The sequence below is a fragment of the Fusarium vanettenii genome (assembly GCF_000151355.1).
Source record: "Fusarium vanettenii 77-13-4 unplaced genomic scaffold NECHAsca_134_unmapped, whole genome shotgun sequence".
Taxonomy (NCBI): domain Eukaryota; kingdom Fungi; phylum Ascomycota; class Sordariomycetes; order Hypocreales; family Nectriaceae; genus Fusarium; species Fusarium vanettenii.
In genome coordinates this window covers 1-26856 of record NW_003315756.1, presented here as the reverse complement: position 1 = coordinate 26856, position 26856 = coordinate 1, and the positions used below count along the sequence as shown (strand labels likewise).

The 26856-nt window shown below is 37.9% G+C and overlaps 2 protein-coding genes across 2 annotated transcripts; one reads left to right on the top strand and one right to left on the bottom strand.

Annotated features, from left to right (window-relative positions):
• Positions 1-17181: 17181 nt before the first annotated feature.
• NECHADRAFT_106617 (uncharacterized protein) lies at positions 17182-17744 on the bottom strand (the record flags this gene model as incomplete). Its single annotated transcript, XM_003039229.1, has 4 exons — positions 17182-17271; positions 17322-17386; positions 17438-17527; positions 17585-17744. 4 exons carry the CDS (start codon positions 17742-17744, stop codon positions 17182-17184), a joined length of 405 nt encoding a protein of 134 aa, XP_003039275.1.
• Positions 17745-19252: 1508 nt separating this feature from the next.
• NECHADRAFT_106616 (uncharacterized protein) lies at positions 19253-19667 on the top strand (the record flags this gene model as incomplete). The annotated part of the gene is made up of 2 exons (XM_003039230.1): positions 19253-19531; positions 19614-19667. The coding sequence occupies 2 exons, from the start codon at positions 19253-19255 to the stop codon at positions 19665-19667; spliced, it is 333 nt and encodes a 110-aa protein (XP_003039276.1).
• Positions 19668-26856: the final 7189 nt, after the last annotated feature.

Genomic DNA, 26856 nt, shown 5'->3' with positions numbered 1-26856 from the left:
ATGCTAATTAGTCCCGTTGCCGCTAATATATATTATATGCCACCTCCGACTCTAGATAATAACCTGCTCGATCGTATTAGCTATCTATTACCTAGTCTAATACCGCACGATAGCACTACTTTGCGCTGATAAACCGCTCGATGGATGCTTCCTTCGCCGGCTACTTGGCCCTATTTGATCCTGCTGCTTTCTTTCTTCTCCCTGCCTTGGCTGATGACCGTTGACCTCTTACTTCCTCCTCTTGCTGGCATATGACGATGATGGCCTCGCTATGGCTACCGTCCTATCTGGCCCGTCTGCTCTCCTAAATGTAATCTCGCAATCGGTTCGGTATCCCGGCGTAGACTATTAACCGCATATCTAGCACGTCGACCCCTAACCCTAATGCGTTTATAGCTACGATTAAATGACCCTGATCGATCTATGACCTTAATCGCTGCGTCTTACCTATTGCTATATCGACCTTAGAATAAAATACGCTATACTCTAATAATCGCCCTAATCGTTTAATGCGGTCGATAGTATTAGCGTAAATGATAATGCGACCTCGGCTATTTCTATGTAACTAATCCTATATAATCTTAACTACGCGGCTATCTTCTGCCTCTTAGTCTGCCCTAACCTCGCCGCTACCGGTCTAGCTAGTATTCTGCCGCCGCCGCCGCCGCTGCTGCTACTTATGGTGATCTCTGCGCTTAGCTAGTCGAATAACTACTACCCTATACCTAATATTCGGCCTCGTCATTCGTAATTAGAATACCTTTATACGGCTAGCTAATAACCCGATGACCTCGAAAAACCGCCTAATCTTATCTAGTAGTAATATAGCCATTAAAAATACCTTTTAGATGCCCTATTCGTTTAATACCCGGCCTAACTCTATTAATTATGGCCGGAATTAGCTAGTACTATCCAAAATAGCGTAGTACTTATCCACGATAATACAATCTAACGCTTTCTGTGCCTATAACCGGTTCATAAAATCACTGAACCCTTTTATTACTACTAACTCGGGCGTAATAAATACGATAGGGGTAATCTAGTGCCCGCCGCGACTATTCTAAATGTATATCGCGATCTAGCTCTTAGCATAATAGCTATATAAATTATCTCGCAATGCTATTAACGGCACGATAACGATAGTTATCCCTCCGTCGTCGCTAGAATAATACGCCGGTAATATAAATGATATACTCTTGCCTTCTCCCGTGCCTGCGATCTATATAATCGGGCTCTTTCCCCGCATAATAGCCCGGATTACCGTCTCTTGCTGGCCACGGAACGCGGCGTCTAGTCCTATTATCTCCCTCAACCGGGCGGCAATATCGACCTGCTATAATCGCCTAAAACGCTGCAACTAGTGGTGCTCCCGCTCTGTCTCGAATAGCTCCCGCTTTCGGCGTATCGCCATAGCTAAACTATCGCCCTCGCGGAACTCTAAAAACTAATGCTACTATTGACTAACGGACCGAAACTTATCGCATATCATGGCCGTATTAAATAACCCTTGCTATAACTCTCGTGCGTATACTATGCCGGCTATATGCGTTCTATAGCCGGCTTATAAATCGATCGGGTTATTATCTATACCGTCGTCGTCTTCTTTGACCCTATCTATTATCGACTCCTTAAATGCCTTATCTAAATATCGACGGGATATAGTAATAGTAATCTACCGCTATAAACTAATATTTAATATAGTGCCTAATAATCGTTTGCTATCCTGTTAGATAATGCGGCGGATATAGTCTGATGTCTAATTGCGCTCTTATACCTAATTGTTGAACCTCGCATTAGAACCGGGCTTATCGGTATTATCCTTATTACCACGATTATCGCCACCGCCGCTACTAATGCCGTCTTAGTCGTCCTAGTTCTTTATTTTAGCCTACCTCCTCTCTCTCTGCTCTATCTCGCTAACTTCGTCCCTGCGAATTACCTCATCTAGCTATAAATATAGGCTATATATGCCAGTATCTTTAATGATACCCTATATCTGTTGCTACCACGGTAATACTAACCATAAATACTATACTAATAACTCGCCTACCTCGCGTAGTAAATATCGGTGGATGACCTTGGCCTGCCTTGTGGCCCAGAATGACTTATAGTACGACGTAATGAAACATATTAACCCGTCGTGCGTGAATATATTATATACGCTGCCGTTTATAGTATTCTTATATTAAATGCCTAAAATCTCGGTGGATCGCGCGGGCTGCCTACCTATTATGTATATTACTAAAAATATCTTTTCTATGAACTTATTAAACGTCTTCCTATACGACTATATGGCTCTGGCCTAGAATGGCTTCTTATCCTCCCTTCTATGATTAAACTAAATCTTACGCCGCCCTTGCGTCTCAATGATCCGGCGCGCATTCTAGCTCTTACTAGCTACTAACTACGTGCGGTTATAGTTATTATCTAAAAATAAATATCCCACCTTATCTTTGCTATAGTCATCTTCGATTAATGACTATGGGATCCGCGGCAATTAGCTAATATTATCTATTATCGTTAACGTTATTAATAACTCTCGTGCTTCTGTCTTCAATGTATGTAATATCTCTATTAACTCGCCTATCCGGAATTGCACTCGGCGGTGCTTAATGCGGTCCCTGACCTAATCGATAGACCCGCTGGCCGGCGTGTTGAACCGGATATATATCCTATACGTATGTACCTCGTAAATCTAATCTATCGGCGTTGCCTCGGCGTAGGGATCCTTAGGCGTGACCGTTATAAACCGCTGCACCTTCCCACGCACGATGCGGAATATGCTAGTGGCCTCCTTTTCTGCCTCCTCTTCCGCGTTATCTTCTGCCTCCTTTCGGGCGTGCTGCTCTTCCCGCGTCTGATTTCCCTCCTACCGCCGCCGCACTATCTACTTATCCATCTTATCCTACTTTAAACGCATTACCTCGGCCTGCCTCTCCTAGTATGACTAGTACACGACTATAGCACGGGCGACCTTGATGATAGCGGAATATATAGGCGTATAATCTAATATATCTATCTAACCGCTGTCCTTTTGGATACTTATTATGGCTAAACTATTAATGATAGCGCTGCGGTACTCCCCTGCGGTTAAATGGTAGTCTAATAACGCTATAATAACCTATAATATTAACCTATCTATTTGGTCCTCGTCTAATAGCTATGCCTCTGGATTATTAATATGCGCCTCGATTAACTCCGCTAAATCATCTATTAAATCACCTTGCCGCTTAGATAACCGAAACTTAGGCCTATCTACATCCGGCATTTTCTCGGCACGGTATATATAATATATTAACTTAGTCTATATGGCCGTGTAATGCATCTATATATCGTCCTCGACCCGGTTATCGAATAGCCGCCGTGGCTTCTTATCCACCTCTTTCCGCTATACTTCAAATAATGTATAGCTATTAATGTAGGTAGGCGTGGCTATAGCGCGTGCTCGGTCTATTACTCGCACTAAACTGTCATAGATTAACTGTAATTTGTGCTCCTCCTCGCCCACTAGGTCGACTAACCGCTATATGGCTTCCGGATCGAACCCTTGTAAATAGGTAGCCTATCCGACGTACTCTAACTACGCGTTAGCGTCTAACTTAGAATCGGCGGCCTTAATTTATTCTTTATCCTCTAAATTAAACCGGCGCTCCTATTAGTCTAATGTTTGCATTAAATGGTCTGTAATAGCTGCCTTGTCCGGATCCTGGCTGTTCGGTGCACCGAACCCGACCTCGAACTAATAGCTGCCCGGCCCGTTACTAAAAAAACGTTAATACTAAATACCGCTGCGCTATGGGACCTGCATAGCTCGCTGCTAGATACTTCCGCCCTTACTATGGGGATTTATCTATCTATAGGCACTGCGGTAATAGTTCTGTATGGCTCGTGCCGAACTGGCCATGTATAAATAACCCTCCTTACCGTAACCTAACTTATCGCTCTATGGTGGGTGGATATATAGGATAGGGTCGGTTATGGGTAGCGGCGTTAGCTATGTTGCTAACTTGGCCGGGGTCTAGATGACGTCTGGGTCTAACTGGATCGCTTTTATGATCTCTTTCCTTTCTACTACCCGCATAGACCTATGATATTGCTTTATGTGCTGCTTAATATGCTTACTAATATATGCATAATAGCACGTTTTGTAAATAATAAATGGGAACTCGGGTAACTTAATAAACGGCTCTATCTTAGCTATTGCTATTTTGACTACGACGTGTATTAATGGGTATCCCTAATAAATAATATGATCTAAATCTGGCTGGAATAAATAGTGCTTTATCTCGCTGGATTTATATTATGCTGCTATCTCTTATTAGTGGCTTATACTTATATATATCTCGCTGGCTGCGATGGTCTGGCTAGCTGTGCGCTAATGGCTCTATCTGGTTGATGGGAATTAGTGATATAATATAAATTAATGTTTATATGTTATAATATATATTGCGTTTTTATTATTTATCGCTGCTGCTTGAATTTGCTTTTTTAGTTGCTAGGGCGGTAAACCTTAAAATAATTACTATGCTCTTCCTATATGACTTCTTGGTTAATTATCGCACTTAAATGGATATCCCTTGGCGGAATACCCTTCTATATAATGAACCCGCCTTAATTGATATATGCTAGGTAACTATAACTCTTTCTATCTTATGGCTGCTCTATTACTTTCTCCCTGGATGGTTGCCGGCTTTATGGATTGACTTCCTAGTGGGTTAAATGCTATGGGTTATCTTATGGCTATAATATAAACTACTTGCTTAATCTAGTATTGCGTAACCTAAAACTAATTGCCCTATTTATTATTTATTTCTATTGCTTATGGTCCTCTCTCTCTTGGTTGTGCTGACTAATAATTCTATGAATCTGGGGTTAATTGAAAATGGAATCTTGTTGCACTCGGGTTAATACTTGGGTTAATATTAACCTCGCTGTAATGCCGTAATATTGGATCTCTGATGCTGGTAATTAAAATGCGGTATGCCCTTACCGCAATGGATTAATGTATATACTTAAAATCTATTTTTGTTAACTTTTTAAAATATCGACCTGTTTTTATTGGGGGCAATGAAAATAGGTCGACGATTTCACTAGCGCCTTTTTTTTTACTATGGGATTGCCATTGGAATTAGACCTGTTTTCGCTATGTAGCTGGGTTAGGATAGGATAGGGTTAAGGTCAGGCTTTAGCTTAGCTTAGAACCTTCTAGAATAACCCTAGGGTTATATAAGTCTTTATCTCTATAACCCTTATTCTCTAAGCTTCTTATAACTCTATCTCTTACCCTTATGCTTAGCTTCTAAGCCTTAGTATTATCCTAGCTATCTTATAGCTATTTTTATCTTTATTATCTTATCTCTTATTTATCCCTAGCTACCCTATACCTCTAGCTATGCCCTCGCAGGTATGCCCTACCTGCCAAGGTAGCTATAGAGATACCCTAGAGCATATACGCAAAAAACACCCGGCCGAGGCCTATACCAACCAACAGCTACAGCCCCTTGGCTTAGTCAGCTGCCCTTATTGCGGCACAGCCTGCCGCGGAAGTCACGGCATCAAGACCCATAGTGCTAAGATCCACGGCATAGAAGGTAAAGCCCATATTTCTACCTTACCTAGGCCAAGGACCTATATAGCTACTAGGGCCACTAGTGCCTCTAGGGCCTCTTTAGCTTCTTCCCTTAGCCCTACTAGTCCTAATCGGGCTAGCCCGGGCTTAGTTAGCTATAGAGGCCTTATAGGAAGAAAGAGACTAGCAAGGACCCCTTCTCCACAGCTACAAAGACCTACTAGGCGGCAAAGGCAGCTACAGCCTAGCCCTACCCTAGAGGAGCCTACCCTAGACCGACCGGCCTCAAGGGAAAGCTATAGGTCTTTTTCTAGCTACGAAGAAAGGGGAAGACCCTCTAGCCCTAGGTCCCTTAGCTCTAGCTCTTCTTGCCCTAGCACGCCTAGCTATAGGCCCTCTAGTCAGGGACCTACCCTAGAGCCTCTAGAAGAATATACCCTAGAGCCTCGAGGGCCCCTAGAGGAGCCTACCCTAGAGCCAGAGACTAGAGAGCCTATGGAGCCTAGGGAGCTTACCTTAGAGCCCGAGCCTAGGGAGCCTACCTTAGAGCCCGAACCTAGGGAGCTTACCCTAGAGCCCGAGCCTAGGGAGCCTAGGAGGCCTAGGGAGCCTAGGGAGCCTACCCTAGAGCCCGAGCCTACCCTAGAGCAGCTACATAACCAAGCTATAGCCCCAATCCTAGCCAAGGCCTCTATGCAGAAGCTATTAGCTTTTGCAAAGATTCCTATACCGGAAAAAAGGCTACATGCAAGGCAGGCTGCTATTTTCACAGCTACAGCCCATAAAGCTGCAGCTACCTTTTTAAAGAGGCCTACTGAAAAGGCCCTCTTATATTTCCTTATCTTGCCTAGGCTACTAGGGTTAGGGCTACAAAAAGGAGGCCTAGCTAGCCTTCTTAGGTCCTTCCCTTCTAACCTACCTACCCTAGAGAGCCTAGAGTCCTTCCAGCAGCCCCCTAAGCCCCCCAAGGCAGCTAGACCCTCTATAGCTCCTAGCCCGGCCCAAAGGGCAGCTAAGCTACTAGAGAGAGGCTACCTAGGCCGGGCTGCTAGGGCTCTTATTGATCCGACCCCTATAGCACCTAATTCAGTAGAAAATAGGGCTAGGCTGCTAGAAAAGCACCCTATTGGATCAAAAGACCCCTTCCAAGGCAAGACCCGCCCAAGGGCCGGCCAACCAATCACATCAGAGACTATTATAGCAGCTATAGCCTCTATAGGCAAGGAAAAGGCCCCGGGCCTTAGTGGCTGGACTAGGCCTCTTCTAGACCTAGTAACTAGGAAAGATTCCCCTGTGATAGCTTTCCTAAGGCTGCTAGCTGATATGATTCGCCAAGGCACGGCCCCCGGGGCCCACTTATTATGCGCTAGCCGCCTAATAGGGCTTGAAAAGCCCGATGGAGGGGTTAGGCCTATAGCTATAGGAGACCTTATCTATAGGGTAGCTATGAAGGCGATCCTGATGACCTCCTATCGGCCTAATATGCTTTTACCCTTCCAGCTAGGCGTAAATAGCCCAGGCGGGGTTGAACCCGCTATTTTCCTCCTCTATGAGGCTATTATAGGCTCAAATGAGGCTAATTTCCAGCAGCTAGCCTCTATAGACCTCGCTAATGCCTTTAACTCAGTAGATAGGGCTTCTATAGCTGCCTCTATAGCTACTTTTGCCCCTACCTTCTATAAGGCAGCAGCTTGGGCCTATAATGACCCTTCTATCTTAGTTATGGAAGATGGGTCAGCTATAGCCTCTGCTAAGGGCGTTAGGCAAGGTGACCCCCTCGGACCCCTTCTTTTTTCCCTTGCCTTTCGACCTACCCTAGAGGCCCTAGCTAGGAAGCTACCTAGGGCAACCTTAGTAGCTTACCTAGATGACCTCTATATTCTTAATAAGGCTCCGCAAGGCACCCTAGAGGCAGCTAAGGAGGTCTTAAAAGGCTCCCCTTTTAGCCTTAACCTAGCTAAAAGCAAGGAAAAGGCTATAGAGGACCTTAAGCTAGAAGGCTTAAAAGCCTTAGGCACCTATATAGGCCCTATCCGGCCTAGAAGAGCCTTCTTGCAAGGCAAGCTAGCTACCCTACAGGAAGCCCTAGAGGCCCTACAAGACCTTCCAAAACAGCACTCTTTGCTTCTTCTTAGAAGCAGTATTCAGCTTCTTCTAAGGCACCTTCAGAGGCAGCTAGACCCAATTGGGCTAGAAGACCTTTGGGAAGAAGCTGATACCCTTATAAGAGAGGCTATTATAGCCCTAGTAGCTAGAAGCCCTAGTGAGTGCCCTAAAGAGCCTAATCCGAGCCTTATAGCCCTTCCAGTTAGAGAGGGAGGCCTAGGAATACCCTCACACAAAGACCTAGCTCACGAGCTATTCCTAGCAGCTAGGGAGGCCTCGCAGCCTACCCTAGACCTCATCCGGAAGCCCCTAGCCCCGCAGCCTACCCTAGACCAAAGCCAGCCTAACCAAAGCCAGCCTAACCAAGGCCAGCCTAGGCTAGGGAAAACAGCCCAACAGGTGCTAAAGGAAGCTAATAAGGCTAGGCTAGCAGGCTTCTTAGAGGACCTCCCCCCTAGCTATAGGCACGCTAGGCTAGAGAACGCTAGCTATCTCGGCCGTAAGTGGCTAGGAGTCTTACCTACCCAAAAAGCCCTATCTTTCACAGACTCCGAGGTCACTGAAGCCCTCCGAAGCCGGCTCTTTTACCCAATCAAGCCTATCAGCCTACCCTGTAGCTCTTGCGGAGCTATAGCTGCCTTCGGCTATCAGGATACCTGCAAGGGTGCTAATAGAAGGTGGATTGCAAGGCATGAGGCTATAACTAGGGCCTTTATAAGGGCCCTAAGTAGCCAGCCTACCCTAGAGGTCGAAAAAGAACCCCTAGTCCACCCAGAAGCTAGCCTAAGGGCCGACTTTGCAGTTAACCTAGGAAATAGCTGCTATTACTATGATATTTAAATCGTAGCTATTTCAAAGGATTCTGCTAAAGAAGACCCTTATAGTACCCTTAGAGAGGCTGCCGAAGAAAAACGCAGAAAATATAGGTCTCTCGGGGCCTTTTTTCAGCCTCTTATTATCTCAGCAGGTGGCCTTATGGACCTAGAGACAGCTAAGACCTATCAGAAGCTCTAGGACCTTATTGGCCCCCTAGCGGCTAACTAGCTAGATTCCTCTATTAGCCTTGCCCTTATGAGGACTAGGGCGACCTCTGCGGCTTCTATAGCCCGAGATACCCCTAGTAACCTAGCTAGGTCGATTTGGAATACTTCGAGGGCTTCTTAAGGCTTTTCTTTATCTTTTACCTTTTACCTCTTATCTCTTATCTCTTTACCTTTTTCTTACTAGCTATACCTCTCTCTTTTAGCTATATCTCTATTTCCTAGCTATACCTCTCTCTTTTAGTTATATCTCTTTTCCTAGCTATATCTCTCCCCTAGCTATACCTCTTTCCTAGTTATATCTCTTATATTTTTTCTTTTATTATTTCTTAGAAAAATCTCCTCTCTTTTATCTATAAGCTATATCTTAGCTAGAAGAAACCCCTAGGGCAAAATAGCTTAGATAATAAATACTAACCCTATCCTAACCCTAGACCTTAATCTAATATTAGCTTCCTAGGAGGTAATATTAAAATTCCTTAAATATATTAATAATTACGAGAAATTCTTTATTATAGATAAGGTAATTAAGTTCTACTCTATATAGCTTATAGGAGTAAAATGCGATTAAGTATAGCTATCTTTTATTATCTTATTATCCTATCTAGGCGCCTAGGGTAAAATCTAAGGTATTTATTTCGAGTTTAATTTATCGAGATAGGTTAAATATCTTAAGTATTAGTTTACTTAGGATAAGTTCCTTAATTTTATTAAAGGTATCTTTAGTCTTATCCCTAAATATAAAGATCTTATCTTTCTTTATAAGTTCTATTAATAGTATAGCTATTTTCCTAAATGCCTTAAGAAACTTACGGTAATAATTAGCGAATCCGAGGAAGGCTTATACTTCCTTAATATTAGTTAGCTCCTTTTAGTCTCTAATTACTAAGACTTTCTTAGGGTCTATATATATCTTATTATAGGAGATAATATATCCGAGGAATTCTATTTCTAAGGCATAGAATTTACTTTTCTTAGGTTCTATTAATAAGTTAGTATTCTATAATATCTATAGTATCTTATGGATATATTCTATATATTTTTCTTTTATTTTAGAGAAGATAAGGATATTATCTAGGTAATATATAATAAATATATCTAGATATTCTTATAGTATATTATTAATTATTTATTAGAATATAGTAGGTATATTAATAAGTCTAAAAGGCATAACGAGGTATTTAAATAGTCTATACTTAGTATAAAAAGCAATTTTCTATTTATATCCTTTTTTAATCTAAATAAGGTTATAGGCTCCTTTAAGGCCAAATATAGTAAAGTATTTTATTCTAAAAAGTTAATCCTTTAACTCGCTAATAAGAGGTAGCGGTATATAATCCTTAATTATAATAGTATTAAGTATTTAGAAGTCGATATAAAGTTAGAGCTTATTATTCTTCTTCGGAATAAATATAATAAGGTATTTAATAGATAACTTGTTTTCCCTAATATATCTTTTCTATATTATATCTTCGATATATTCCTTTAATACTAAAAGTTATGCTTTATTAAGTAAGTAAAGTTTATTAAAGCTAGGTTATTTCCCGTCGATAAACTTAATCTTAAGGTTATAGGATATATATTCTAATAGACTTATTTTAAGTTCTTCCGCGAAGAGTTATTTATAGATCTAGTACTTCTATAGTATATTCTTAAGTTATTCTTCTTCTAGGTTTTCTTTCTTTAGTTTCTTAAGATTTTTCTTAAGTGCATAGAACTATTATATAATTTATATAATTATTTATTATCTTTATTATTTCTATCTATTATAATACTTATGTTTTATCCCTATAGGTAGAGAGGTATTTTATATTTACTTCTTCCTAACTTCTCTATTATTAATAGAAGTTTAAGATCTCTAATCTAAGTTATTATTTAATATAAAGGATATCTTAGTATCGCAAGAGAGTATCTAGCTAGTTCTCTAGTCGAAATATAAGTTAAAGTATTATAACTATAGGTACCTAAGCATAAGGTTATAGCTCTAGTTTAATATAATATCAAATAAGATTCCTTAGTTCTTTCTTTTAATAAAAACCTTAAAGTAATTAATCTTATAGTTAATAACTCTATTATTATAATCAAAAGGTATTCCTTCGAGGTTATATACTATATAGGGCTTATATTTATGCCTCTATAGTAGCTTAAGCCTATTCGCTACTATTAGGTTAAAGTAATTCTACTTAGCTCTATTATTTACTAAAGTATTTAATTATTCTCCCTTAACTAATATTTTTAATTCTAGGTATTATCGCCTATATCCTCCGTTTATAGAATAGAGGGCCTTTTAGGGTAATCTATCCCCTTATTTATCTATTTATTGCCCTATATTAGATAAGGTATCTAGTTTTTTATCTTATTAAGGGCATAGCTAAGGTAATTATATTTATACTTATTATTAATATATACCTCATAGTTATAATCGTCTTATTCATATAGCTATTCCTAATAGGCTTATTCTGCGATTTAGCCGTTATCAGGGTAATTACTATAATTCCTTTCCTTTATAGGGTAGACCTTATTAAGGTCGCTATTTTTAATATAGTCGGCATAGTCTTATAGGATTCGGTCTATAGGTCCTTAATCTTCTCTGAGGTATAGTTAGATACTTCGATATTATTCCTTATCTTTTTATTTTCCTATGCATATAAGGAAATTAAATCCCTCCTTTACTATTCATTCGAATCTATTATATATAGCTAAGATATATTTCTCGTATCTTAGGTATATATCTTCGTTATAGAGTATTAACTCTATACTAAGATAGCTTCCTTTAGGGGCCTACCTTTCTTCTATTATAATCTTCTATATAGTAACGGTAAACTATTATTTAAGGGTAATAGATCCATCCCTTTTAGGGATAAAATAGATATTAACTATACTAATCCCTTCATTCTATTTATAGATCTTATATTAATAGGTTCTATAAGTAAGGTAAGGCTTATTATTAGGTCCTTATAGCTATATAGGAAAATAATCATTCTCTTATTTACTCTAGATATATATACTATAATAATAATCCTTATAGGAGATCTATAAGATTTCTTTATATCTAGGGTATATTAATTAGGTATACTTATCGTCTCGTATATTATATTATAATTTCTATTATAAGTCTATAGCGGTTTCTTCGCGGTATACTTAGATAGGGATATCCTCTATGTCCGAGGCGTCTTTTTCTACTTATATTATTATAGAGGGTCCTAAGTCCTCCTAGGTTATTTTAAGGATTTATTCTTATTATTTCTTAATCTTATAGTTATTTTATTCTTATCGCTATTTTGCCTTATATAGGCCTTTATTATATTATATGCCTATAATGCCAATAGAGTTATACTAATAGAAAATCTAATATCCTTCTATCTTATATTATAAGTAAGGTTTATTATTTAGTTAGTATAGTAGAGGGATCGAGAAATAATCTTATTCCTATTTTTCCTCCTTATATTCCTCGCACTAATAGTATTAATATAATATCTATAAAATGCTAAGATATTCCTTATATATTAGGTAGGTTTAGATATTATCTTATATATTAAATAATACTTCTAGGTATCATAGGTTTTTAATTATTATTTAATAATATATATAGACGCATATTTCTAGCCTATTAGTAGTATCTATATATTCCCTTATGGTTTAAATATACTATTCCTATAATATATTCTAATATTAGCTTCCTTATTTATTATAGAGCTATAGGTAATATTTTTCCTTTTATAAATAGTTATCTATCCTAGGGTTTTATTAGTTATAGATCTAGGCTATTACTAGTTATTATTAGGCCTTAGCTCTAGCGCTATAGTTAAGATCTTTATTATATCGCTTAATTTATCTTATTACTATAATAGTTTTAGTATTAGGGTCCTTATTAAGTTTATTAGCTAATTCTAGGAGTAATTCTTATCTTAACCTATCTATAAGGTATAGTTATTCTGCTTTAGGCGGCTTTTTTATAGCGTACTATAGTTTTAATTAAGGGTAATTATTATACTTAAATTATTCCTCTATAAGGTATATCTAGCTATATAGCATAGTAACTTCTCCTAGTTCTAAGCCGGTATTATTATAGCTAGCTCGGGCTATGCCGAGCGTCTTAGTTATTCGAAGGGCTATTTATAGTTCATTATTAGCTTATATAAATCTTACCTATTTCTAGCCTTCTAGTAGCTATTACTACTATCTAGGCTTATACCGCCTTTCCTAGATATCTCATTACTTCTTCTTATATTTATTAGCCTTATGCCCCTTCTTATAGTAATAATAGTATTTAATGCCCTAGGTTCCTTATTAGGTTATTCTAAGCTTTATAGGTCCTATATAGGTCCCATAGGATATATTAGTTAGTCGGGGTCGTCCCTAATTAGCATCGAATCAGGGTTTCTAGTAGTTTTCTTTACCATTACAAGGGCTCTAGAGTTTCTTCTAAGAGAACTATTAGTTATTAATCTTAATTACTCGACTAATATAGTCAACGAGGTTATTAGGCTAGTCTTCCTTATAGAGTTTAGCTTATATTTCTTTCTTAAGTCTATTAAAAAAAAAGGATATTAGGGGTTCTTAATCCTAGTTAAGCTTCGAGGCGAGCTAAAAGTATTTAGTGCTATATTCTAATATAGAGCGAGTTTATTAGAGTGCCTTAATTTCTCTTTCTACCTAGGCCTTTTTATCTATTATTCTAAAAGCTTATTAGAGCGCGGCTTTAAAGGTTTTAAAGCTAAAATAGAGGTTTATAGTCTAGGGCGAGTATTCATTAAGTAATTTAATAAGGTACTCCCTTATAGTAGGTTTAAACTAGGCTATAGCGTGCTTAGTAAGATACCTAGCGGCATACTAGACCTTATTAGATGCTATAGTAAATTAAGTAGGGTAATAGAGTATAAATACGCGTAGTTATATAAGAAATATTAATAATTTATACGCGGTATTATTAAACTTCTCTAGTTATTCTAGCTTTAGGATTTCTCTAATATCTTTGCCCTTTATAGCAGTAACTATTATATTATTAATATTCTAGATATTCTTATAATATTACTAGTTTTAGGCTTACTAAGTAATAGCTATGCGGTCAATAAGTCCTCTAAGTTCTTTTATTTCGGTAGTTATAGTAATAACCTAGATATAGAGTTATTTAACTTCTTTATCGTTACTATTTATTTCTTCGTTACTATTAGGGTTAGCTTAAGCTAATATAATAGGGGTAGGTAGGTAATTAATAGGTAGAACCTACTAGTGGTTATTACTAGGAGTAGCCTAAGTAGCTATTATATTTAATATTATTTAAGGTAACGCGAGTAATCCTCTAAATAAGAGCTATTAATATATAATAAGAGGATATTTCCTAAGGGATAAACCGGTTATACTAGGTTTATATTAGCAGAGGAAAATATTATATAGTCTTAAATAGGGTATAAGTTACGTCTAGTAATATACTTAAAGGTATTAAGTATAACTAAGTTATATTAATAGCTAAGGTAGCTATTATATAAGAGAGTATAATAAATATATTTTATATACTTAAAGTAGCTTATAGTTCGTGAGTTGCGGCTTATGGTAAGTTATAAGGCGTATCGTAAGTCTTAGTTAAGGCTTATAGTATATATTATTATTATTATTATAAGTCACCGAGTAATTAGCTATTCCTATGGGTTATACGTGACTCTAGTAGTTTGTCATGACTGGTGCCGTGACAGTAGGCTTATAGGAAAGTTAGTAGTAGAACCCCTTATCTTTTAGGGCTAATTTACTAGCAAAAGCTTATTAATCCGAGGGAGCTAATACTTAGTAAATTTAAGCCGCTCTTTCGCCTCGTCTTCTAATAGTGCGATATATCTTTTAGACCGCTATTTACGGCGCTAATAGCTCTATAACCGTCGCTAGAGGGTCTTCTTACTAATATTTAAATCGAGCTCTAGAATTAGGTCATTCTATATTAGGTACCGGTGCCGGTTAATAAAAGAATTAATCCTTATAATCTATATAGCTATGAGCTTTTTTAGCCGCCTTTTACGAGGCTTCGAGTGGTTATAGTGGTATTATTCTTAGCGCCGCTTTATACGATAGACCGTGGCCGGATCTATGCCGTAGTTATCCGCGATATCCCGATATGATTTACCCGCGTATATCTTAGCCACTATCGCAGATCTTTGCTCGGGAGTAAATTTATGGTTTCTTTAGCGATTTCTGCTTATTTCAGTGCTAAAATTACGTGTTTCAGGTGCTATTTTAGGTGGTTATTCTGGTATTGAGATTGAAGCCTATGTCGCGAAGTCGCATCGTGAAGCGGGGTCAGGGCGGGGCGTTATTAGACTTTTGGCACGTGATTTTAGCGTAGAATTCTTTTCCTATAGAAAAAAAACGTCGGTAGCTCAGCCGACGTTTTTCATAGGTGATAGGGGTCCTTGCTAAAAGTAAGTCCTCCACGTTAATATTAGCCTAGTGAGTCGGGGGAAAAGCGTGCTAAGCCATTTTATGCCACTGGGCAGTTTCCTTGTACGTAGAAAAGGGGGTCAGAGGCAGTGAGAGCTTCACCCTTGTCATCTTCTTTAGTAGTCATAACGAGAAAGGGGAGCCTTGGGCTTTCTTCCTTGAGGTAATCTTCATTGCTATCAATTGATTAATTGCCCTTATTATTTTCAATGATATTCAGTTCACGAGAAAGTGCGTGAAATCCCCCTTGCGAAACCTACGGAAAGAAGAATAAGCCGATTTCTTCTAGCTGTGGTTTGGGGTGTTCTGTTCCTCCAACAAACTAGCTATCCATATACAGCGCATTAGCTTTTACTGACCTCGCAGTTGTGGCGTAGCTAAAGTCTCGCCCCACAGTCTAGATTGTGCATTAGTCTGTCGGTGACGCCAGATAGGCTGGTTGCCCAAATCTAGCCGCTTCAGGTTCAAAGACAATGTCACATCAGCTGTCTGCTGGTGACAATGTAAATAATCGACTTCCGGGAAGTGCCGGAAGGTTATGGGACCGAGCTAGGCCTTTTAGAAGGTTAACGTCAGTCGTTGTTGGCCAGTGGCCTGTTGCTCAGGTTTGGTGTTAATAAGGTTGCGGCTTCAGGCACTAGGTTGTCTAGCTCAGGTCTCGATGAGCACCGATAAGCCCTCGGACCCTTAGTGGCCCAGCTGATCTCCACCCGGAAAGCCAATTGGCCGATTCGAAGCCTAGAATGGTTTGCTATGAACGCTTCGGCCCCTCAATATCGCAAATGCAACGGTCGGAGCTGAGGTGGTCCCAATCAGGTCGCAGAGCATGACTGCCGATGGTCCGTGTGAGGGCCGGCTCATCGCTGTTCCTGCCGGAAAATAAAGGATCTGACCTTCAGCCTTTGAGAAATGACGCCATTCTTGTTCTCCGTCAATCGACGGAGGCCGCTATCCCCGTCTCTGTGATGTTGGTTCTATTCAATATTGATCATCACGACGAGGTGCCGCCAGCCTGGGAGATCCGGGACCGGGGTTCCCCGGCCTGCCAGTTTTAGGAAGTCGTTTTTTTGCATCAGAAGGCTGTTCTAGTTTGGGCTTGGCACCTGTGTCGATGGCCCAATTCTCCCCATGTCGAGTCCATTTTGGAATCCGTTTCTACAGTAGGGCTTGTAAGGAGCCAGGTTGCATGTTAAATTCTTACCGTTATTGCTTAAGCTGCTCTACTCTTTCATGAGCGGAAACCAACCATTGATCCTGCCTCGACGGAAATGCACCGGGGAGCTTCCACAACGTTCAATAGTCTATGTTGCGAAGATACGCCTTACATCAGTCGGTAGAATTTGTCCGGGGAACTTGTCCGGGGAACGCCACTGGTCCTACTTAGTGCTAGACTCCGCTCCAGACACCTGAGGCCACCGAGAAGTAGGTGACTGCCCAGGCAACTTAGTCTCATGTTTTCCTTCTTTCACCACCAAGGTAGGGAACCTTGCTGTCTATTTTTCGTAGGGCGGGGGAACCCACGATCCGATCGGGGAACCGGCCGCTGGGAACGGCAGAAGAGCGGTGTGATGGAGGTTTTCAATATACGGCAACGGCGCACCAGTCTAAGGTATTCCTGCCTGAACGGCTGGCGTTGATGTCACAATTACAAGGAGGTAGTTGAGTTTTTGACCTCACCAAACTTCAGCCTCCCCGTCCCAACCGCCACCAATATCTAAATTTAAGCTGAAGCTCACAGGTGGGTCAAGAAAAACACCAATGGCCTGCAGCATCGCTCACGAATCGGACAATCCGGGTTCCTCAATTGTACATGATTGAGACAAGTGTACTTGATCAACCAGACAGAAGAGGGTCGTATTCAGTACTACATCAACTACTAGCCATTCGAAAGGAGTGAATTCACCCTCCTAAGGTCTTCAATAACAGCGTAAAGGAGTGTAAGAAATGAAAGTAGCCGCACCCTAGCCCTACGTCGCCGCACCGCCAAACCCGTCTTGATACGGAGACATCGTCTTCCCGACACCACGAACAAAGCTTTTACTTTCCCCCCTTGATGTTCCCCTTGTTGATGTTGATGTTGATGGTGACGGGCATGTTGAAGTCGATATCACCAATGCAAATTTGGTACTAGGCAACTTGTGAGTCATGGGATGGGGCTGAGAGGCCAAGTCACTTACACCGCCGTTATTGTTGCAGCAAATGACCCTTGAGGTGCAAACCTCTGAGTTCGAGCAGGTTTGAACTATGGAACGTCAGGTTTCCTGCGTGGCCAAAGAGTAATGGGAATACCTACCGCCATTGCCATCGGTGGTGCAGCAATATGGGGTTCCTGAAGAGCAGAGGTTTGTCTGTGTCGGGCAATCACTGCCTCCCCCCTGACCTTCTACAAGGGCGATCCCCAGTTAGACTGATCACCTGAATGTTTTCATCATCAACTTACTGCGCTTAACAGCTGGGAGTTTCGGGAAGGGGAAGTCCCCAAGAGCCGGAGCCCTAGGTTCGATGTCTCGAGTCTCAACACCTACGGTCGAGTCACTAATCGGAGACGCCATGGCGCCCTGCAGGAGGACGAGGCTGTAGAGGATAGTGGAAGCGTGCATAATTGCGATGTTTAGCGCGAGCGCAGTAGAGTGGGCAGAGCTAGTAGAGGATGGATGGAGGGCAGAAGATGGAGCTTCAGTAACGAGCGGGGTGGCGAGATCTAGAGTGAGCGAAATGTTGAAAAATGGATAGGACGGTGAAGAAGGCTGGTATTTGTGCAGAACTGTTCCCTTAGCCTCGTATTCGGTACTCGGTGGCAGAGAGCGACAAGCTGGTCAAAAGGTATATCAGCCCCCCTTGAGACGTGGAACATCTCCCACCGTCGCGCATGACCATATGTGACATAATTGCCCATCCTTGCTAGGTTTGAATGTTATCACGCTGAAGTATGTGGCTAGCTGGGACTACTCGCCGTTCCCTTCTAAATTTAAATTGTCACAGCCGTTTTCAGCTAAGATGCGCACATGCGTGGTGGTCTGAGGACATAGCAATGGCCCTGAAATCCTGGCCAATCGGGGCATCCCAGTGTGGTTGCCACTTTCTGCTTAAGTTTGACGCTCAGATATACGTATCTTGCTCAGAGTCTCATCGGAATATCTGTGCTATCATATGCAATCTCGACGCATGTCTCCCCACCTTATCTTCATGACTTTGGGTTCTTAGGTCTTCTGGTCTCGACGCACCTAGCGTGCTTGGGCTATTTTTGGTTACGCTTTAAAGTCTAGATAAATTCTCTACGTCTGAGTTACGTATTAATATATCCGTGCCGTTTTATGTAAATACTACGTAACTTTGTCTTAGTGACTTTGAGGGCTTGGGGTTATCGGTATCAAAGCAGTCAGAGCGTGCTCGGTTTCCACTACGTTCTCATATCCAGTGACCAGACATAGATCTTCAGCCGTCAGTTACAACGTAACATCCGTGCTGTTACATCCATTGTGCCCCCATCTCATTTTAACAACCTAAGCTCTTGGGCCTGTCGGCCTCGACTCTCGACCAGACGGGGCGAGCTTGGGCTAGTTACTATTGTATTGAAGTCTAATACCTGGATATACGCGTTCGGCTGGGAGGCGAATCGGACCATCCGCCCCGCTTCCCACCACAGACGTCGCAATAGGCCAGGCTTCCGGTCGCCCGGTCTATCGGCCTTGACGCACCTAGACCGCGCCTAGATTCTGCCTCTGTTCAGCCTCTTGCCATCTCCTCTAACTACTCGACGAGTTGTGGGAGGTTTTTAACTTTACCGGCCTCATAACTAACCTCCGGTAGCATTATAGAGATGTTTATGATGGTGTAAGGGCCGTAAAAGAGTTCAATAGCTTCGAGTTCTGGCTAAGAGAGGCTGAAAGAGGCACCTAGCCAGGACACGACAGCTAAGTTATTTGGGCACAAATGACAAGGACTCATTGGAGCTCCGAGGGAAGAAAGAGATATATAAAGGTGGTCTTCTTCCCCCTTCAACCATCCATCCTCATCACTCGCTCACTCTTCACAACTCAGCACAACAGACCCCAATCTGCTCTTCAATACTCTCTTTTTGAGATCTCAACACTTTTCAACCACCAACATGCAGCTCACCTCCATCGTCGCTCTTCTCGTCGCCGCCACCGGCGCTGTCGCTTCTCCCGGCCGTGCTCCTCCTCCCCCTCCCCCGAAGCCTCATCGTCCTGCTCCTCCCACTATCGGCCCTGTCACCCAGACCCAAAGCTGCGGAAACAGTGCTTCTGCTTACTGCTGTAACAATGTGGTTGACAGCAAGGGCTTGAGCTACTTCGAGTGCAAGAGCTCCACGGGCTCCTGCAACACTATTGCGATTTGCTGCCAGAACAACAACAACGGCGAGGACGTACGTGAACGGAAACCCCTCGGGCAATTTCTGGCCCTCATGCTATACTCTTAAAAAAAATTACGCTAACCAATCATTGTAGGGAAATGCCATCCAGAACTGCGGCCTGGGTAACAGCCAGGTTATCTGGCTGTAAACAGTCTTGCTGGAAGCCGAGGTCGATCATGGCGGCCCTCTAGAACTGTGGTGGGCAACGCATCAATAATGGTTATCGACATTCAGGTCCTTTTATAATGGACTAGAGGGGGTATCAGATTGATACGGGGTTTGGATAATGGTTCGGTTGTCTCTTTCTTCGGTTTGGGTGAGGGGATAGCTCTGGTCAGGGTAGCCTCGATCCTAACCACCCACTCTCCTTAAGAATTTTAAGAGGGTCTATTTTAGTCGTAGTTGGAGAAAATAACGAAAAATACAAGAGGTTATCATGCTTTTCTTTAATTTGCGGTGAAGGTAATCAACATTGTTAATTGCCAGTTTATAAACTCTAGAGTCCCTCGGTATACAAATTCAGTAGATATAGTATTAATACATATTACGCACCCTATCTTCATACTATGAAATCACTGCCACATTACTAGCCTTAGTAATAGACTACTAGTCCTAGGCTAGGTAACCTCTGACCTTAGATTGTATCTTCTCACCGAGGCTCTCATGGTAGTATATATTGTAATACTCAGTACTCGCAGGGAAGTCCTTACCGCCATCACTGGCTCTTAGGAAGCCCATACGCCTAGAAGCGCACCTCTTATCAATGCACTAGTAGTCATCAATATCAAATTCCTCCTAAAACTAAGCGTTATCTCTACCAACCTTAAAAGATAAGGCCTCTTTTATTTGACTATTATAGTCCTCTGGCCTAACGGCGCCATTCTACGTGTAGTACGAGCAAGTGATCCCCTCGGGAATCTCGTGAGGCTCGGCCGCGAGTCTAGCGCAAGAGGTCATTGAACCAGAGCCTTTGAGGATATACTGAAGAAAAGAGTTACCTGACAGCTGGCCGTTGGGCAGTGACGACAGGAAAAATGGACTAATAGGTTAGGCAATTAGAGGAGGTAGTAGACTAGAAGACAGCGCCAAAGATGTATATGAATCATGAATATGCAGTGGCTATTTAGTTCCAGAGTACAGGCCAGAGAGGGCTTCTTGTCCTCATAGTTTGCCCTCTCCCGTCAGGAGAAGCACAAACAAGGCGGAATGGATGTCAAGACACAACTATTCTCCTAGAAGTCAGTTAGGTCCGTGTCTTGATTGAAGAGACAGGGAGTCAACTGCAAAACAAAAAAACATTGCATGGAATCAGCCAAAAAATAACACGAAATGAACGCTGGTGATATACCCGAACCTTGTACTGCCTGCACCGACTCTCTAAGGCTAGAGGGATTATATATGTAGCTAAAACAGCCGTCAGAATCGTTGTAGTCTTCCTGGCTTTACAAGGTCATCCTCCAGCCGAGGACGACAGGGGCAAAAGCGAGGAGGCTTTCTATTCGCTTAGTTATCCCATTAAGGGCCGGGCTTCAACTATAACACAGAACACAATACAGGGTGACTACTATGCTGGTCGGGTGCCACTTGATAATCACTTCCGTGGTTTAGGATCTATTAGCTAGTAGAGTTAACCTCTACCAGAGATAAGTCTTTGACAAGAAGGAAAGATCCTCTAGGGATACCTAATACTTCGAGATAATCCAAAAGAACTCAATAAAGAAGAACTCATCACGCGGCTCGCCGAGGATAAGACCACACAGTGATCAGTAATCAATCTACAAGGAGCAGGGCCTTACTAAGGAGACTAGTATTAGAACGAAAATTCCTAACAAAGGGTAAGGCTAGTATAATACTAGCTATAAGTATGCCTATTATTAATAATGTAAGTAAGGATTAGGTTAGGAGAGTTGTAAATATCTTAGTTAAATTTAAGTAATAAGCTAGAAAATATAATAAAAGTTTATTAAAAATCCACTAACGTGGTTAATAAGTGAGTGGGTTAGATAAGTGAGTAAGTCAAAAATCTTAACCTCTCAGACTAAAATCGCAATAAAAATACCATAAACTATTTAATTAATTTAAACTACTCACTATATTCTTCCCTAGATGTCTTAATCACTACCTAACACGTTCTTATATTATGCCCGGGCTTATCGTATATACTATAGCGCCGAACGCCCGGTCCGACCGACCTTCCTCGACCACTACTTCTCGACGATTCCGCAATTATTTACGTATTAATATCTATCTAATTAATTACTTATGATGCTTCCTATATAGTTATTGTCCCTCCTTTCCGTAGTCTAGTCCTTTTTACCCTTCGGCGCTGGCTTAATATCTTATTTGCTTCCTAAATGTTTTAGAGCTTACTCCTCAATAAGGCAACTTCATATATAGCTGCCTTTGTTGCTTTAGTATTAGACTTTAAAGCTTTAATAATCGATTCTAGGGAGCTACTTTTATGCCTTTTGATTCGCTTTTTGAGGTATTTAGATTAATATTAGGCCTTAAGTAATATCTTTGGGGTCTTTAAGACCTAAGGGGTCAAGGGTTTAGCCTCCTCCTCGGGAGGCATCGGAGTCCGTAGCTGCATATTAAGCTTCGAGATTATATTTTCTGGGTCAAAGGGAGTAAGCCTAGCGCCTTTAAACCCTCCCCGGATATTACTTTTAGTAAAAGTAGCTTTAAAAGCGGCGTAAAATGCGGAAAAGAACTTAATCTTTGAAATATAGGTTATAGAGTATTTAATTAGATACTCTATTTATTAATTATATGTCTTTTTAAGTATTAAAAAGTACCTAATATTAAGAGGCTAAAGTAGGTAAGATATATAAGCCGGTATATAAAGAGTAATAATCTTATTCTCCTTATAATATCTCTTAAAATCAGCGGAGTAGTAGCTTTTATAACTATTAAGGATTAGAAGACGATAAGGACTAGTTAATTAGTTAGTTATAGACCGATTAAAGTGCTTTAGCTACTTAAGACCTAGTTAGTTATCTCTCTATCTATTTTGGCTAGTTATAATAACCTAATCGCCCGGGAGGTTATAATCTCGGTATTAATTCGCAAGGTAATATTAGCCTATATTAATAATAAACGGCGCGATTAATTAACCTTCTATATTAATTGCCTAAATAACTATAATCTATTCCCGATTTCTAGGCTATATTAATTTTAGTCTTCCGTGCCTTTCTAAACCTATAATAACTATTCCGGCTATTATAATACCTATTATAAAGCTAATCTCATCAAAGTTCTAGATATTATCTAATTAGATATTATACTTCGCGATTATATTCTATATAAGCCTAAATTAGCTATGAATAATAGATAGATCTTCGTATTTAGCTCTCTAGTAGTTATATTTACGAAATAAATACGTCTTTAGCTCTAATTATCGCTTTACGAAGTTATAAGCCTAGCGCTTACCGACGGGTAATACATCGCGGTTAGCTAATAGAGAATTAGCTATTTCTTCTATAAAACGCAATCGCGAGGGAAATCCTCGTGAATCTAGGTCTAGAATAAATTAGACTATTATCTATTCCTCTAGATTAGATAGTCTTCGTGACTTTAGGATAGTATTATATCGCGATTAAATGCTATAGTAGCGGCGACGTAAGGTCTTAAAGGGGACCTAGTATATAGTTACTGCGCGTCGGAGGCTTAGTTTTAGGTTATTTTAAAGGGCCTAAAGGGCAAGAAGGATTCTAGCCTTAGTATTTAAGCTTAATATCTTTTTTGGTAAGGAATTAATTAATTAAATGGAAATATTATAGGTTAAGGGATTTTTGACTTACTTACTTATCTGACCCACTTACTTATTAACCACGTTATAATAAAAGATAAGTTAAACCTTATACTAATACGTAGCTAGAAGTAGAGCTAGTCTGCTATTATATATTAAAGGCATTTTAATAGATATTTAATTATATCTTTATATTTACTTTTTTTATTATATTTTATAATTAATTTATCTCTAGACTAAACCGCGCTAAAAAGTTATTTATAAAATACCTTTTATATCCTATTATATATTATATTTAAGGGTTAGCCAACCTATAATTAATTTTAATAAGAGTTTAGCACGGCGCTATTACTTTCCTTATATTTACTATAACTCCGTTATATAAGAGCTCCCAACTGCACGTAACCCCTAGGTAAGCAACTAATTATAAAAGGAGCAACCACTCTATTTACTTTAAAACCTGGGAGCAACTTCACGATATCGCTCCTATTAAGAAGGAGCAACTTTTTAATATCACTCTTATATAAAGAGATATAGTAATATATATTATAAGCATATGCACCTAACTAGTATATGTACTAAAAATCCCTTAGTTATTACTAATGCTATTTAATTAAATAATTATTAATTAAAAATTATACCTTAACTCTATTCTAAATATTAAATGCTTTTTATACTTTAAGCGCTTTAAAATAACCTAAATTTAAGTCTCTAAGGCGCTATTAAGCTATACTAAGTTAACTATTAGGCCTTATATTACTAGTATAATAATATTTAATCTCTATATAATTAAATTCCTAAATTATATAAATTATCTAATCTAGAGGAATAGATTAATATTTAGTATATTCTTAATATCACGGCTATAATATAAGCTAGGCGGGGAAGTATAATAGAAATACTCTAACTAAGCAAGGGACCAAAGGGACTAAACCTCGCCCGCATTGGTCTAGGGACCGAATAGTAGAAATATTACTCTTACCCTAGACTAAACCTAGAGAATATTAGTCTAAAGATTAACTATAAGTATATAAGACGCGCTTATTATATTTTCTTATATAATAGCTACCTTAGCTATTAATATAACTTAGTTATATTTAATACCCTTAAGTATATTACTAGATATAATATTCTATTAACCTTTAAGACTATATAATATAATCTAGTACTAATATAAACCTATATAACTAGTTTATCCCTTAGGAAATATCCTCTTATTATATATTAATAGCTCTTATTTATTAGATTACTTATATTACCTTAAATAATATTAAATATAATAGCTACTTAGGCTACTCTTAGTAATAACTACTAATAGGTTCTACCTACTAATTATCTACTTACCCCTATTATACCTATTTAAGGTAACCTTAATAATAATAAAGAAATAAATAATAATAATAAAAAAATTAAATAACTCTATACCTAGGTTATTATTATAATTATTAAAATAAAAAAACTTAGAGGACTTATTAACTATATAGCTATTATTTAGTAAGCTTAAAATTAATAATATTATAAGAATATCTAGAATATTAATAATATAGCAGTTATTACTATAAAGGGTAAAGATATTAGAGAAATCCTAAAGCTAGAATAATTAAAGAAGTTTAATAATATTATATATAAGTTACTAATATTCCTTATATAATTATATATATTTATATTCTATTACCCTATATAATTTATTATAATATCTAATAAGGTCTAATATACTATTAGGCGTCTTACTAAATATATTATAACTTAATTTAAACCTATTATAAGGGAATATCTTATTAAATTACTTAATAAATACTTACCTTAAATTATAAACCTCTATTTTAGCTTTAAAGCCTTTAAAGTTATGCTTTAATAAGCTTTTAAAATAATAAATAAAAAGGCCTAGGTAAAAAGAGAAATTAAGATACTTTAATAAACTCGCTTTATATTAGAATATAATACTAAATACTTTTAGCTCGCCTCGAAGCTTAACTAAGACTAAGAACCCCTAATATCTTTTTTCTTTAATAAACTTAAGAAAAAAATATAAGCTAAACTCTATAAGGAAGATTAACCTAATAACCTTATTAATTATATTAGCTAAGTAATTAAGATTAATAATTAATAATTCTCTTAGAAAAAACTTTAAAACCCTTATAATAATAAAAAAAACCATTAAAAACCTTAATTTAATATTAACTAAGGGTAATACTAATAAAATAATATATCCTATAGGACTTATATAGGACCTATAAAAATAACTTAATAAAAGAAATATAATTATTATAGACTTAAATATTAATATTACTATAAGATAAATTATATTAAAAAGATTTATTATAAAAAGTAATATAATATTAAAGAGGGTTATTATTAGCTATAATAATAATAACTCCCTAAAAGTAAGAAATAAATAAGATTTATATAAGCTAATAATAAACTATAAATAGCTCTTTATATAATTAAGATACTTAATATAACCTAGACTAAGTATAATAATATTAGTCTAGAACTAAGAGAAATTATTATACCTTATAACTAGGTATACCTTACTAAGGAATAATTTAAATATAATAATTATTCCTAGTTAAAATTATAATATATTATAATAAAACCCTTAAAGATAAAATAATTCTATTTTATAAATAGGTTAAGATAAAAATTATTACCTAAATTAATTAATAAATCTAATAAAGACCTTAATACTAAGATTATTATAATAATAAGATAAATTAAGTAATATTATAATAATCTTAATTATAGCGCTAAAATAAAGGCTTAATAATAATTAATAATAGCTTAGATTTAGAATTAATAAAACCCTAAGATAAATAATAACCTATAGAAAGAAAAATATTACTTATAACTCTATAATAAATAAGAAAACTAATATTAAAATATATTATAAGAATAATATATTTAAACTATAAGGGAATATATAAGTATTATTAATATATAAGATATATATATCTATATATATTACTAAATAATAATTAAAAACCTATAATATTTAGAAGTATTATTTAATATATAAGATAATATATAAACTTACCTAATATATAAAGAATACCTTAGTATTTTATAGATATTATATTAATACTATTAATATAAAGAATATAAAGAAGAAAAATAAAAATAAGATTATTTCTTAATTCCTCTATTATATTAGCCTAATAATAAACTATACCTATAATATAAAATAAAGGGATATTAAGTTTTTTATTAATATAATTCTATTAGTATTATAAAAATATAATATAATAAAGACCTATATAAAGTAATATATAAGTATAAATAAAATAATTATAAAATTAAGAAAGAATAAAAATAAATCCTTAGAATTACTTAAAAGGAATTAAAAACCTTTAGATTAATAAAATAAGAGGGGGAAAATAACTTAGATATAAAAGATATTCTTATTTAAATATATTATAAGGAAATAATTATAAACTTATAATAAGGACTATATTATAATATAAGGGATAATAAATATACCTAATTAATATACCCTTAATATAAAAAAATCTTATAGATCTCCTATAAGGATTATTATTATAATATATATATTTAAAATAAATAGGAATATAATTATTTTCTTATATAA